An 11,247-nucleotide genomic window follows, 5' to 3' on the forward strand; every position below is an offset into this window, starting at 1 on the left:
TTGTGTAGCTTTGCGCGAAATCCATAACAAACAAAATACATGTGACTGAAGATATTGTTTTCTGTTAATGTACTTGTAACAGGAGATAATAAGTATTTCAATAACATATATATACATACATATATATATATATATATGTGCGTGTGCACATAAGTGTGTGTGTGTTGACCATGTTAAAGATTATAAGAAAATCAGCCCTATTTTGAAGTATCGCAATGTTTATGAAAGGCCACGTGTGTTCTGGAAAATGACAGTCACGATTTTATGTACAACGCTCGTATATACCTTCAGAGGTTTTCGTTATTCAACATTATTCGCAATATGTTAGGGATATACATGCGTCCTAGAAGTTTTTTAGAACAAAATACCAGTGTCATCATTTTTTCGAACTTTAGGTGTTGATTTATAGCAGATTTATAAGCGTTTATAGTGAAATTAAAAGGGAGAATAACATGGTAAGATAATTCTGTACTGATCGTCACGTCTTTGCCCCAAGTTTGGTAGACACACCATTTTTACTTCTACGTTACAATTACATTTTATCACTGTTAACCAGTAATCATTATCCAGTGATCATATTGAAAAATTAAGCTTTTCTATGGCTATTTTGTTATCTGATAACTTGTCTTTTTTTTAACTAAAATAGCAATTATACAGAAAGCGTAAGTACGAAATTGAAATGACCATAAACTGTTTTTGTTGTGGCTTGGTAAAGGACTAAAATATACATATGAGGATTTACAGCTGTTAACAAGGGTTCTATTTTCTGATGTGGTATTTCATTAATTAGTAAATTCGTGTACTCTTATAACGTATGTAGCTTATCTCGCCGATCTGTTAAACTGAATGTGCCACATCGTTAATTAAAATTAATTGGTGAAGTACTATAGATTTGAGTGACGAAGATAACTAACAAAGCTACATTTCCAGTTGTTGGAGTTCATTGGGCTGTAATTTTCACGCACTTGTTACTGTGTATAATCTTCCCAGAAAGCATACAAATTGATCTTGTGTGATTTAACTACTAGTGTTGGTGACTTGCCGCGAGCCAGAGATGTGAAACGCCTACTTTCTGTTTACTTGTGTGATATTGTACTATTATATATATAATCCAATTGACTATTTGGCGATAATAATAGATACGACATCCAGTTCTTAGGATAAGAAAATCATTTTTAAATAAAATGCTAATTCTAACTACCGTAGCTAATGGTATTTTAGGTTATTATTTCTTTGTAGATTAAGAAGAGTTATTGAATTAATTAAGTTAGAAACTAAATTTTAATCTAAACGTCACCCCCACCCCCCACACACAGATGTATCATTTCAGAAGTTGAAGAACATATCAGGAATCTTGTCAATCCTTATAATGATATATTATATATATTTATGCGTGTATGTGTGTTTGTTTGTTGGTTTAAATAACTATTATTCTCACACTTTGAAAGTTTTGATTTAAAAGTGTTTTTTCTCACGTTCCACGCCCACTTTAGTTACGAATAGTTTTTGGTCAGCGGCGTGTTCAACGTTGTTTGGTTGGTTCTTAATGATATACTGGGCCCTTCTCCTCATCATAAGCGTAAGCAGGAAACAAGAATCTGCTCTCTGGGGCAACATATACTGGGGTTTCACATCATTCACGTATCTTTATCGCCCCCACACCCCCACCAAACTAAAAATCGTTATTTCTACCATTTTCCAAGATGGAAGTGTACGTGAATAACGACTTTTTTTTTTGAAGTGCACTGTACCTTGATTACAACTGTTTGTACTATTTGCCACTAGGTGAACTCGTTGCGTTTGACAAAAATTTATATCAATATTCTCAAACTTTGTTGAACGTTTACGTGAAAAGAATATGGCTGTATTGTGTTGTTGAACGATCACTTTCATGACGCTCTCTGTTTTGGGTTTTAACACATGTACCCAGCCCATGCGATAATTTTGAGTGTTATTTATGAAGATATATATAAAAGTAGCAATTGAAATGTCTTACCGAGTTCTTATTCATAAGGAAACTTTTCAAAATACTAACTAGCTAGTAAACAGCGTTTCGCCAACGTAAAAATTCATGTGCAAGCTTGTTCGTAGCCAAGAATTTAAATGCTGGGTTCCGTTAAAAAATGTTCCCCCATGTGGGACAGCGGTAAGTTTGCAGACTTACAACGCTAAATTACATGGTTCTATTCCCCGCGGTGGACAGAGCAGATAGCCAAATGTGGCTTTGCTGTAAACAAACAAACAAACCCTTAAAAAAAAAAGGATTTACTCCTGTCGTAGCAGAGATACGCATTTTTTTTTCAACACCCAATATTTATATTCCTCACACAAAAATGTTTTATGATCTTAACGACAGTTTGGAAATTTCACTTCATAAAAAAACCTATTTCAAGTAGTTGCTATTCCAAAATAGAGACTCATTCTTGAGAAATCTGATTATGGCGATGTTGTAGAAAGGTTTTTGATTTTTACTTGGTCATCACTCTGGCAGTTAAGACGATAAGCACATTCCTATTTTGCTTTACGATTCGTGACTAGTAGTAAGGAGATATTTCGCCTTAAATATTGATTTTCTTTGAAAGGCTTAGAGTTTTGATAAAGAATATTTCTTGACTCTGTTATGACGATTAAAATATTAAAGGACTGGCGCATCTCTGCATTTACTGCTTTTTGATGTATTATATACCGATTTTCGTCAATGATAACCATTGATACATATTTCTTAAGGTAAATTATAAACAGTTGAAACTTTATTCATTAGTTCATATTCTCGATAAGATACTAAAAGTCTTCATATGACTTGTGCTGTCATCTAGTGTTGGGATTAGATATTCAAGACGAAATGGGAAGACATGAAGTGGGATTTGTGGAAAACACAGAAAAAGTTCCGCTGAACGATGGCAAGGGATGTCGTTTTGAGGGAAGCTTTTATATCAACAAAGTAAGTGCACACTTTCTTCATTTTTTATAAATTTTTTCAATCGTTTTATCTTTTAAAATAGATGCTAGTTCCATCTAGTGTTCAATTTGTGTAATAACATATGAAAATTATAAATTGTCCTTATTGGTTAATATAAAAAACTATCAATAAATTATTTCTGTATCCTAATAAAAAAATTTAAGAGAAAACTTGTGGTTTTATTTTTAAAATTGGCGTTATTGTAAGTGGTTTTGTATATTTTAGTGTTACATTCATATGCCCGAGTACATCCCAGTAGATCAGCAGTGAATTTGAGGGCATGTAACACTGAAAATTGGGTTCTGATACTTGAAGTTAGCACAGCTCAGGTAGCCCATTGTGTAGCTTTATGCTTTACAACAAACACAATACTATTTTTGATCTGTTTGTGTCCATTTAGAAATTGTTTCAATTTTGTTTTAATGATACTATATTTTTCCACCAGGTCTTTAATTAAATTACCAAAAGGGTAATTTACCTATTCAGGAGTTTTTATTTATCATCTTCAGAAAATAAGTTTTTAACGAAGCATAAATAATTTATGTTATTATATATATATTATTGTTTGAGACAAACTTTATTGATACTTTAGATAATAGCCAATGCTTAAGAAGTTTTGCTACATGTATACAATTGCCAATTAAAATAGAGTTTACCTTATAAGCAGAATAATGCACTGAGTATATTTCTACCTTTATTCATGGGAGGAAAGTTAAAAAAAAACAACAACAACTGAAAATATTGACTTGCTTGTTTGAAATAGAATGGCTTTGACAGTGACTCCTATGGTAGAAAACAGTATGATAGCTAGCTTAGATTTCAATCAGACAGCATTAATCATCATGTTTGACAGGTAATTTTAGTTTTCATCTCTGGTTAAAACAGGCTGTAAGTTATTAACTTATTTTGAAGGTCTTTAGTGCTTTGGTATATAAATGAGTTCATTTATTTTTCTACTACTTTTAGCTTCTTTAACCCATTCACTGTGGTTGGGATGTATATTTCCCACTGCACTTGGAAATATACGTCCCAGCTGCAGTGAAAAGGTTAATGAACAGGTACACCTCCCCTCAATGCAATCAATTGCAATAGAAGATATTGTCATAAAAAAAAAGATTTAGGTTTATGATAGCCTAAAAAATCAAAATCTTTGTTTTTAGTCTCTTCCAGAATTATTAAAATAAAGTATTCTTTGAAACTTTAAATTGATTTTCTACTGTATATATATATATTCATCAGTTTGTGCTATTTTTTACACTTCTTCTGGCATATTGCATTTTTACTACACATTATTTCATGTTCCATCTTGCTTCTCATTGACTATTAAAATTAAACCTTTGAGATATTTCTTGTGGAAAATGTTAGTATGATATCCACAGTCATTTGGAATCTACTTTCGTCTCAGTTAAGAGCTAGCAATTTCTGTTCTGATTCAGTGAAACCCAGAATTAAAAGTCAAACCTTTCTCTGAAAACCATCATAATAAGAACCAGTAAATCTAAATAAAATGAGCAATGGTTAACTTAAGTGTTACTGAAAAAAAAAAACTGCAATAAACTGATAGAAGCCTATGCAAAATATTATGCACTAATATTATATTTAGGATTAGATACCAGTTGTAGAAATGATCTAGAGTTAAAAAAAAATATATATATATATATATATATTGTACAGAACCTGATTACATCTGATGAAATTTTTTTTCTTTCTGTTACTCTACACCCACCCAGTGGCACAGCGATATGTCTGCAAGCTTATACTGATAGAATCCGGGTTTCGATACCTGTGGTGGGCAGAGCACAGCCCTTTGTGTAGCTTTGTGCTTAATAACAAACAACAACAATTGTTACTCTACAAATGTTCATCATTTCTGACCAGCTACACAAAATCCTAAGAGGACCAGATGACTGCTTTCAAGATTGCTTTCACATGATCTATTCTGAAAAATAAGCCATTTTGCACAAAATAAAAATCTCTAAAAGTTGAAAGGATTACAGTATTATGTAATTTTTCACACATTTCAATTGTAAAGTGTTAAGATTCTATTTAGAAAATAATAACTACCAGCTAATAAAAATAGGTGAATAATTGGTTGTATATTCAGTACATCTCTTTGTTTAATGATCATTTTATCAACTTTGTTTTCTGTAGGTGCCTGGTAACTTTCATGTATCTACGCATGCCGCCTCTAAGCAGCCAGATAGTATTGATATGGGACATTTCATCCATGAAGTCAGTTTTGGTCAAAAAGTGGTATGTTGGAACAGATACTTCCAAAAAAGTTTTTTTGTCTAAGAGGAAAACTAGCTCTGTACAGCCTATACAGTATTATCAGCAGCCACAAAATTCATAAATTTTTAAGTGTCCTTTAAATATCCATAACATTGTACAGATGGCCCAAAAAAAACCTGCATCAAACAACTTTTACTGTCTCCAGTCGTCTTGATATGTTGATCTGATGATGATGTTGACTTTCACCTGATGTAACTGGTAGTTTTATTAATGTAGATTGAGCAGGAAATCATTTAGGTAAGACTAACATTTTGTATGATAAAAATTTCAGAAAACAACTAGTTGTAAGGTTAATACATCATCATCAGCATCTATATCTTTGGACAGGTGGTAACTAATTTGGTCTTATCAGGTAAGGAAGGTTTATAGTATTGATGTAAATGTATTTCAATAACCTTGTTTTTTTACTAACAAGTACTTTATATATGTATATATATATATATATATATATATTAAATATCTTTATTGCTATTAGTGATCTTTAGTTGAACTGAGTGCCTAATCTTCCCAGATATATTTTTTCAAACATTTTTAAGTATCCTCAAAATTTTCATTTACATAGCATTAAATTTATTCCGTCCATAAACTTTTTTCCCGGTAAGAAAACCTGTCTACTCTTCAGGTTAGATTAAGTTATGAAAACAAAAAAAAACCCTTCACCAGGATCCATGAACTAGGCCATAGCAAAAAATCAAGTTTAAGTACTATAAGTATTATAAAAAAAACATTGGAAACACCATTGTTTTTATGTTGAACTTTTAAATAGCTCATGTTCTCTTTTCATTTATAAGATGGATGTCAGTTATCTTGTAATTTAATTTTTTTTTTAATAAATTCCTTTAATTGATAATGACATTTAAATGCTTGACAGTGTATTGTGTTGTTCGTGGATGTGCATTTGTATCCTAATTCTTATCTTTGTTACTGTGGGACTATTGTTACAGAAAGACCAATCACGAGGAAGTTTTAATCCCTTGAAAGATGTAAACAAAGAAGATTCACAAGGTAAGCTAGAGACTATTTTTCTACCAGTTCTACAGTTCTCTATCTTATTTTTACTGCTTTGTCTGCTTAGAGTTCTAATTGAATGATTCCTGAAGAAAATGTGTAACTTGTGTGTAAATAAATTATATATATATATGTGAAGAAATCAAATATGCTACGTATGTATTAACTGATTAAAAAAGAAAAGATAACTTCTTAATGCATAATCAATTTTTTTATGTGAAGTTTGGAGACATTTTTCAAGTTTTTACATTTTAACTGACTGATTTTAAATATTTGTTAATTGGATCACGCTTGTGACATGGTTTCTATGAGAGAAAGAAAGATTAAGAAAAGAAACTTGGGAAAGCCTGAGATGAAAGTAATAATTTAAAAAAGACTAAAAATACTTTATTTTTTAAATAAAAAAAGGAGTGTATTTGTGTTTCAGACATTGGATCTCACGACTACGTGATGAAGATAGTTCCGACAATTTATGAAGATTTATCAGGACAAAAAACAGAGTCATATCAATACACTTATGCTTACAAGGTAGACATTTTTTATTCAGCTATTTTACTGTAGCTCAAGTAAACCACATCCACCATCATATCGGTTAGCTACGTTTTACAAGGTTTGAACAATAAGAAAAATCTGTCGTTTGTAAAACACAGTATTTCAGCCACTTCTGAAAAAAATGCACAGGAAGCATGACACCAATTTCAATATTAATAGTGTCGCAGTGTGACATATTAAAGATATTATATGTCTTTTAAGTACTTAAAGTTATATTTCCATAGAAAAATACCAAGAACATCCATAGCTTAAGTATGAGAAACATTAACATACTTGATGTTATGTAATAAATAAAGAACATTAGCATGTGACAAGTGGAGTGCTATGCCCCAAAGTTTTTTATTTATGTTTTTAATGCCAGAAAATGTTGTTGTATATAGTAAAAGTGTGATATATGTAGTACAGATATTACCAGCGTGTTCCCAATTATGTTAAACGGTCCATTATAATGCTATAAAATATTATGCATAGCAGTAAGTAGTCATTATTACTTGAGTTGCTTATGTTAAGCAATACGTATTCTTCCTTATTTTATGAAATAAGACGTAAGAAGTACTTTATAACTCTCAAAATTGACTAAATAGACTGTATTTTTCTATATTATTAAAAATGGGCAGGTCTGTAATGTAAAAACTGAAATCATCATCAAATGTGCCATTGTTCAGATTATATGTTTGATCTTAATATTTTAGTGGTAATGGCAGTATGTATTTCAATTGATAGCTTTAATACATGTTAACAAAGTAAGCTATTTTGTTCTTTTTGTAAATCTGGCATTATTTTGCTGTTTCTTTCAATGCTGATAGAAAGTCTTAATACATTTTATGTATAGTAGTTTACTGGCTTGTCTCCTGTTCTTTATTGTCATAGGAATCAAAGACAGGATACTTTTACCGTAGTCTTTCAGGCATAAGACATGATGTACATACTTTTAACTGAACCATTCGTACTGCGGGTTAACACGAGTTAAACGTAAGCTTAACGCATTTCATTTTAATAATTAGCCAGAAATTATGTCTATGATGCTGTAAATTGCCATATTTAACCTCTTTAACCAGCTATTCATAAATTTCTTTTGCTTGATAAATAAAAATCACTTCATCAAAGTTTTTCAAGCTGAAGTGCTGAATTTATAGAAAAACAGCATACATTGTTGTTCACTAACATGAGAGGCTACTTAAATGTTACATATTGATATTACTTGTTACAGTGGTATACATTATATGATGATGTTACTTGTTACAATAGTAAAGTAACAAACGAGTTGAAGCACAATGATATTTATGGTAGAAACATACTATGTTTCGATAGTACCTTGGTTTACCTTCTTCAGACTGAAATATGTAGAATGTTTTGTACAGTAAGTATCATTATGCTAACATATTGTTTGTTTTATTTAATTTAGTACTATATTAGCATAATGTGCTTCCTTATACAAGTACAAGTACTTGTTAGGATTGTGTATTTTATCATTTATGCAATATTTAATGTGCTTCCATACACAAATACAAGTACTTGTTATGATTGTGTATTTTATCATTTAGGCAATATTTAATGTACTTCCATACACAAGTACAAGTACTTGTTAGGATTGTGTATTTTATCATTTAGGCAATATTTAATGTGCTTCCATACACAAATACAAGTACTTGTTAGGATTGTGTATTTTATCATTTATGCAATATTTTGTCATAATTTAAAACCAAGTGAAGTTAACCATTACATTGAAATTTCCGTATATCAGATTAATAAAGTTATTTCTTAACACCTATCATAAATCAATTTGGTGGAACATAAAAAGCACAAGTTGCATACATGCTAGATTTCTTGGGCGAGAAAGGATTTATCAGACTTTGAGTTTTATACTTAAGCTTTCAACACTTTGATCTATTACAAATTATTTGATTTGTTCTTGGACGTTGTGTGGTAATAAATAAATGTTTATGTTTTCATCTTACATTCACGTTCAAGCTAGGTAATTGTAATGCATAGCTTAAAAATAAAATATATAACACCTCGACAAAACAATCCGTATTTGATTAGTGTACCATATAAGTCTGTTATTATTCTTTCTTTGAAGTACACTGTTTCAACCATGACATTACATTGTTTATTTTGTGACAATTACCAACCATCGACAATTTCAGCTTTATCATCTTATAACTTCCAACACTTTGGTTGGTTGTCTTAAAAAAACATAATTGAAAAATGTATGTGCTAGTTACAGTTATTGATAATTTTCTGTTTTTGACTCGCTAGTGTTTGGGTAGCTGTTGAAGTTAATTTGGTTATGTGTTTTTCAGACTTATGTGGCCTTTAGTCACAGTGGACGAATTATTCCAGCAATCTGGTTTCGCTATGATTTAAACCCAATCACTGTGAAATACACAGAAAAGAGACAACCACTATATAGTTTTATAACAACTGTAAGTACATAATTTTCTTTGCTGTTACTCTATTGTTTCTATTATAAACGTTCCTTATTACATGGTACACGGTTGATATAACCATGGGATATTTCAGTTGGTGAGATCCCTGTAGTTTATATCATACCTAAGTATGTAAATAGAAAGTTTTATGAATTTTTTCAGACACAGATACAATGTCTATTTTGTGTTGTACATCTTCATATCAGTTTCCACGTGATGTACATTACCTAGGTACATGTAAAATGCTTTATTTTGTGTTGTACATCTTCATTTCAGTTTCCATGTGATATACATTACCTAGGTACATGTAAAATGCTTTATTTTGTGTTGTACAACTACGTTTCACACTTTCCAAGTGATGTATGTTACTTAGGTGCATGTAAAATGCTTTATTTTGTGTTGTACATCTACGTTTCACACTTTCCAAGTGATGTATGTTACCTAGGTGCATGTAAAATGCTTTATTTTGTGTTGTACAACTACGTTTCACACTTTCCAAGTGATGTATGTTACCTAGGTGCATGTAAAATGCTTTATTTTGTGTTGTACAACTACGTTTCACACTTTCCAAGTGATGTATGTTACCTAGGTGCATGTAAAATGCTTTATTTTGTGTTGTAGATCTACATTTCAGTTTCCACATGATGTATGTTACCTAGGTACTTGTAAAATGCTTTTATTTTGTCTCTTACATCTACATTTCAATTTCCAAGTAATGTATGTTACCTAGTTACACGTACAGTTTTTGTGTTACATCTACAATACCTGTATTTTGTGTGTTTCCACGTAAGGTACATTACCGTTACATGTACAATGCTTTTATTTTGTGTGATACATCTACATTTCTGTTTCCAAGTGATGTACATTTATCTATTATGTATGTTACACCATATTGCACACAGTATTATAGTGATATAATTTAGTACATTCAATTCACTTTATTAGTCTGATTTAAGTATGTTTGAACTCTATTGCACATTGAACTAAGGTGATCATACAGTACTCAACATTTAATAGATATTGATGTAGGGAACATAGGTCTGGAGTGTGTATTTTCTGAAATTAATATTTTTTGATGAGGAGTATTAAAAAAATCCATCACTTAAATGTATCTGTCTGTTAACTTTTGTCTGATTTCTCCAGTCAGGTTGTCTATGATTTTATATTTATCAATATAATCCACCTGCTAATTATATCTTTCAAGCAGCTTATTTTGAATAAATAAGGAATTGTGTATACTTCCATATTTTATCTTCTTATAAAAACTGATTACAGATATAAAAAAAGATGAAATATCAAGTACAGTTTGCTTTATAGTCAAAGAGAATGTACATTTTATTTTGTGCAAATTTATTCGTTTGTTCCTTGAGGTTGTTTGGAATAGATAATGATAGTAAATACATTTTAGTGTTTTCTTTAGTACATCTAGACATTTTTTCTGAATTTTACCTTAACCTAATGAAGGTTTGAAAGGTGATGAAAAAAAGCCGTTTTTTTTTTCTTCCAGGTTTGTGCTATTGTTGGAGGTACCTTTACAGTAGCAGGAATTATTGATTCAGTAATCTTTACAGCCTCAGAAATCTTTAAAAAAGCTGAATTAGGGAAGCTAAGCTAGTCCAGTAGGATCTTTGTGAAAGCTTCCAACAAGGATTGAGTGGCTTATGTATTTTTAATGGAACAAAAAAATTGATATGTATAAGAATTAAAGCTGAATAGTATATGATTTGACAAAAGAAAATAAATAGAAAAATTCTAAAGTGGTTCTACTAATAGTCAGTTTTATGACAAATTGTATTACAGATTTTTATAATGTTAAACATTTTATAATTATTTACTGACAAAAAAAAAGTTAAATGTTAACCTTAAAGTATGACATCTGAATTGTAAAGTCCAAGTTAAAAAAATGATGAATACAGTTGTTTACCTAATTATAGTATTTTGGCACTTGTGTATAAAGTTAAAATTATAAATAATATTCAACGTTAAACTGGTACACAGTTAAAAACA

General features: G+C 30.5%; 1 protein-coding gene across 3 annotated transcripts in view; it reads left to right on the plus strand.

Annotated features, from left to right (window-relative positions):
* LOC106461507 (endoplasmic reticulum-Golgi intermediate compartment protein 1-like) overlaps positions 1-11,240 on the plus strand; it is a 54,822-nt gene extending 43,582 nt beyond the window's left edge. For all 3 annotated transcript variants that reach the window (XM_013921328.2, XM_013921329.2, XM_022388479.1), the window contains exons 5-10: positions 2,817-2,941; positions 5,111-5,212; positions 6,196-6,256; positions 6,687-6,787; positions 9,115-9,237; positions 10,748-11,240. In XM_013921328.2, the coding sequence (XP_013776782.1) occupies positions 2,817-2,941; positions 5,111-5,212; positions 6,196-6,256; positions 6,687-6,787; positions 9,115-9,237; positions 10,748-10,855 (620 nt within the window). In that variant the 3' untranslated portion in view covers positions 10,856-11,240. The remainder of the gene's footprint in view (positions 1-2,816; positions 2,942-5,110; positions 5,213-6,195; positions 6,257-6,686; positions 6,788-9,114; positions 9,238-10,747) is intronic.
* The last annotated feature ends 7 nt before the right edge of the window (positions 11,241-11,247 follow it).

This window comes from Limulus polyphemus, unplaced genomic scaffold (assembly GCF_000517525.1).
Source record: "Limulus polyphemus unplaced genomic scaffold, Limulus_polyphemus-2.1.2 Scaffold974, whole genome shotgun sequence".
NCBI lineage: Eukaryota > Metazoa > Arthropoda > Merostomata > Xiphosura > Limulidae > Limulus > Limulus polyphemus.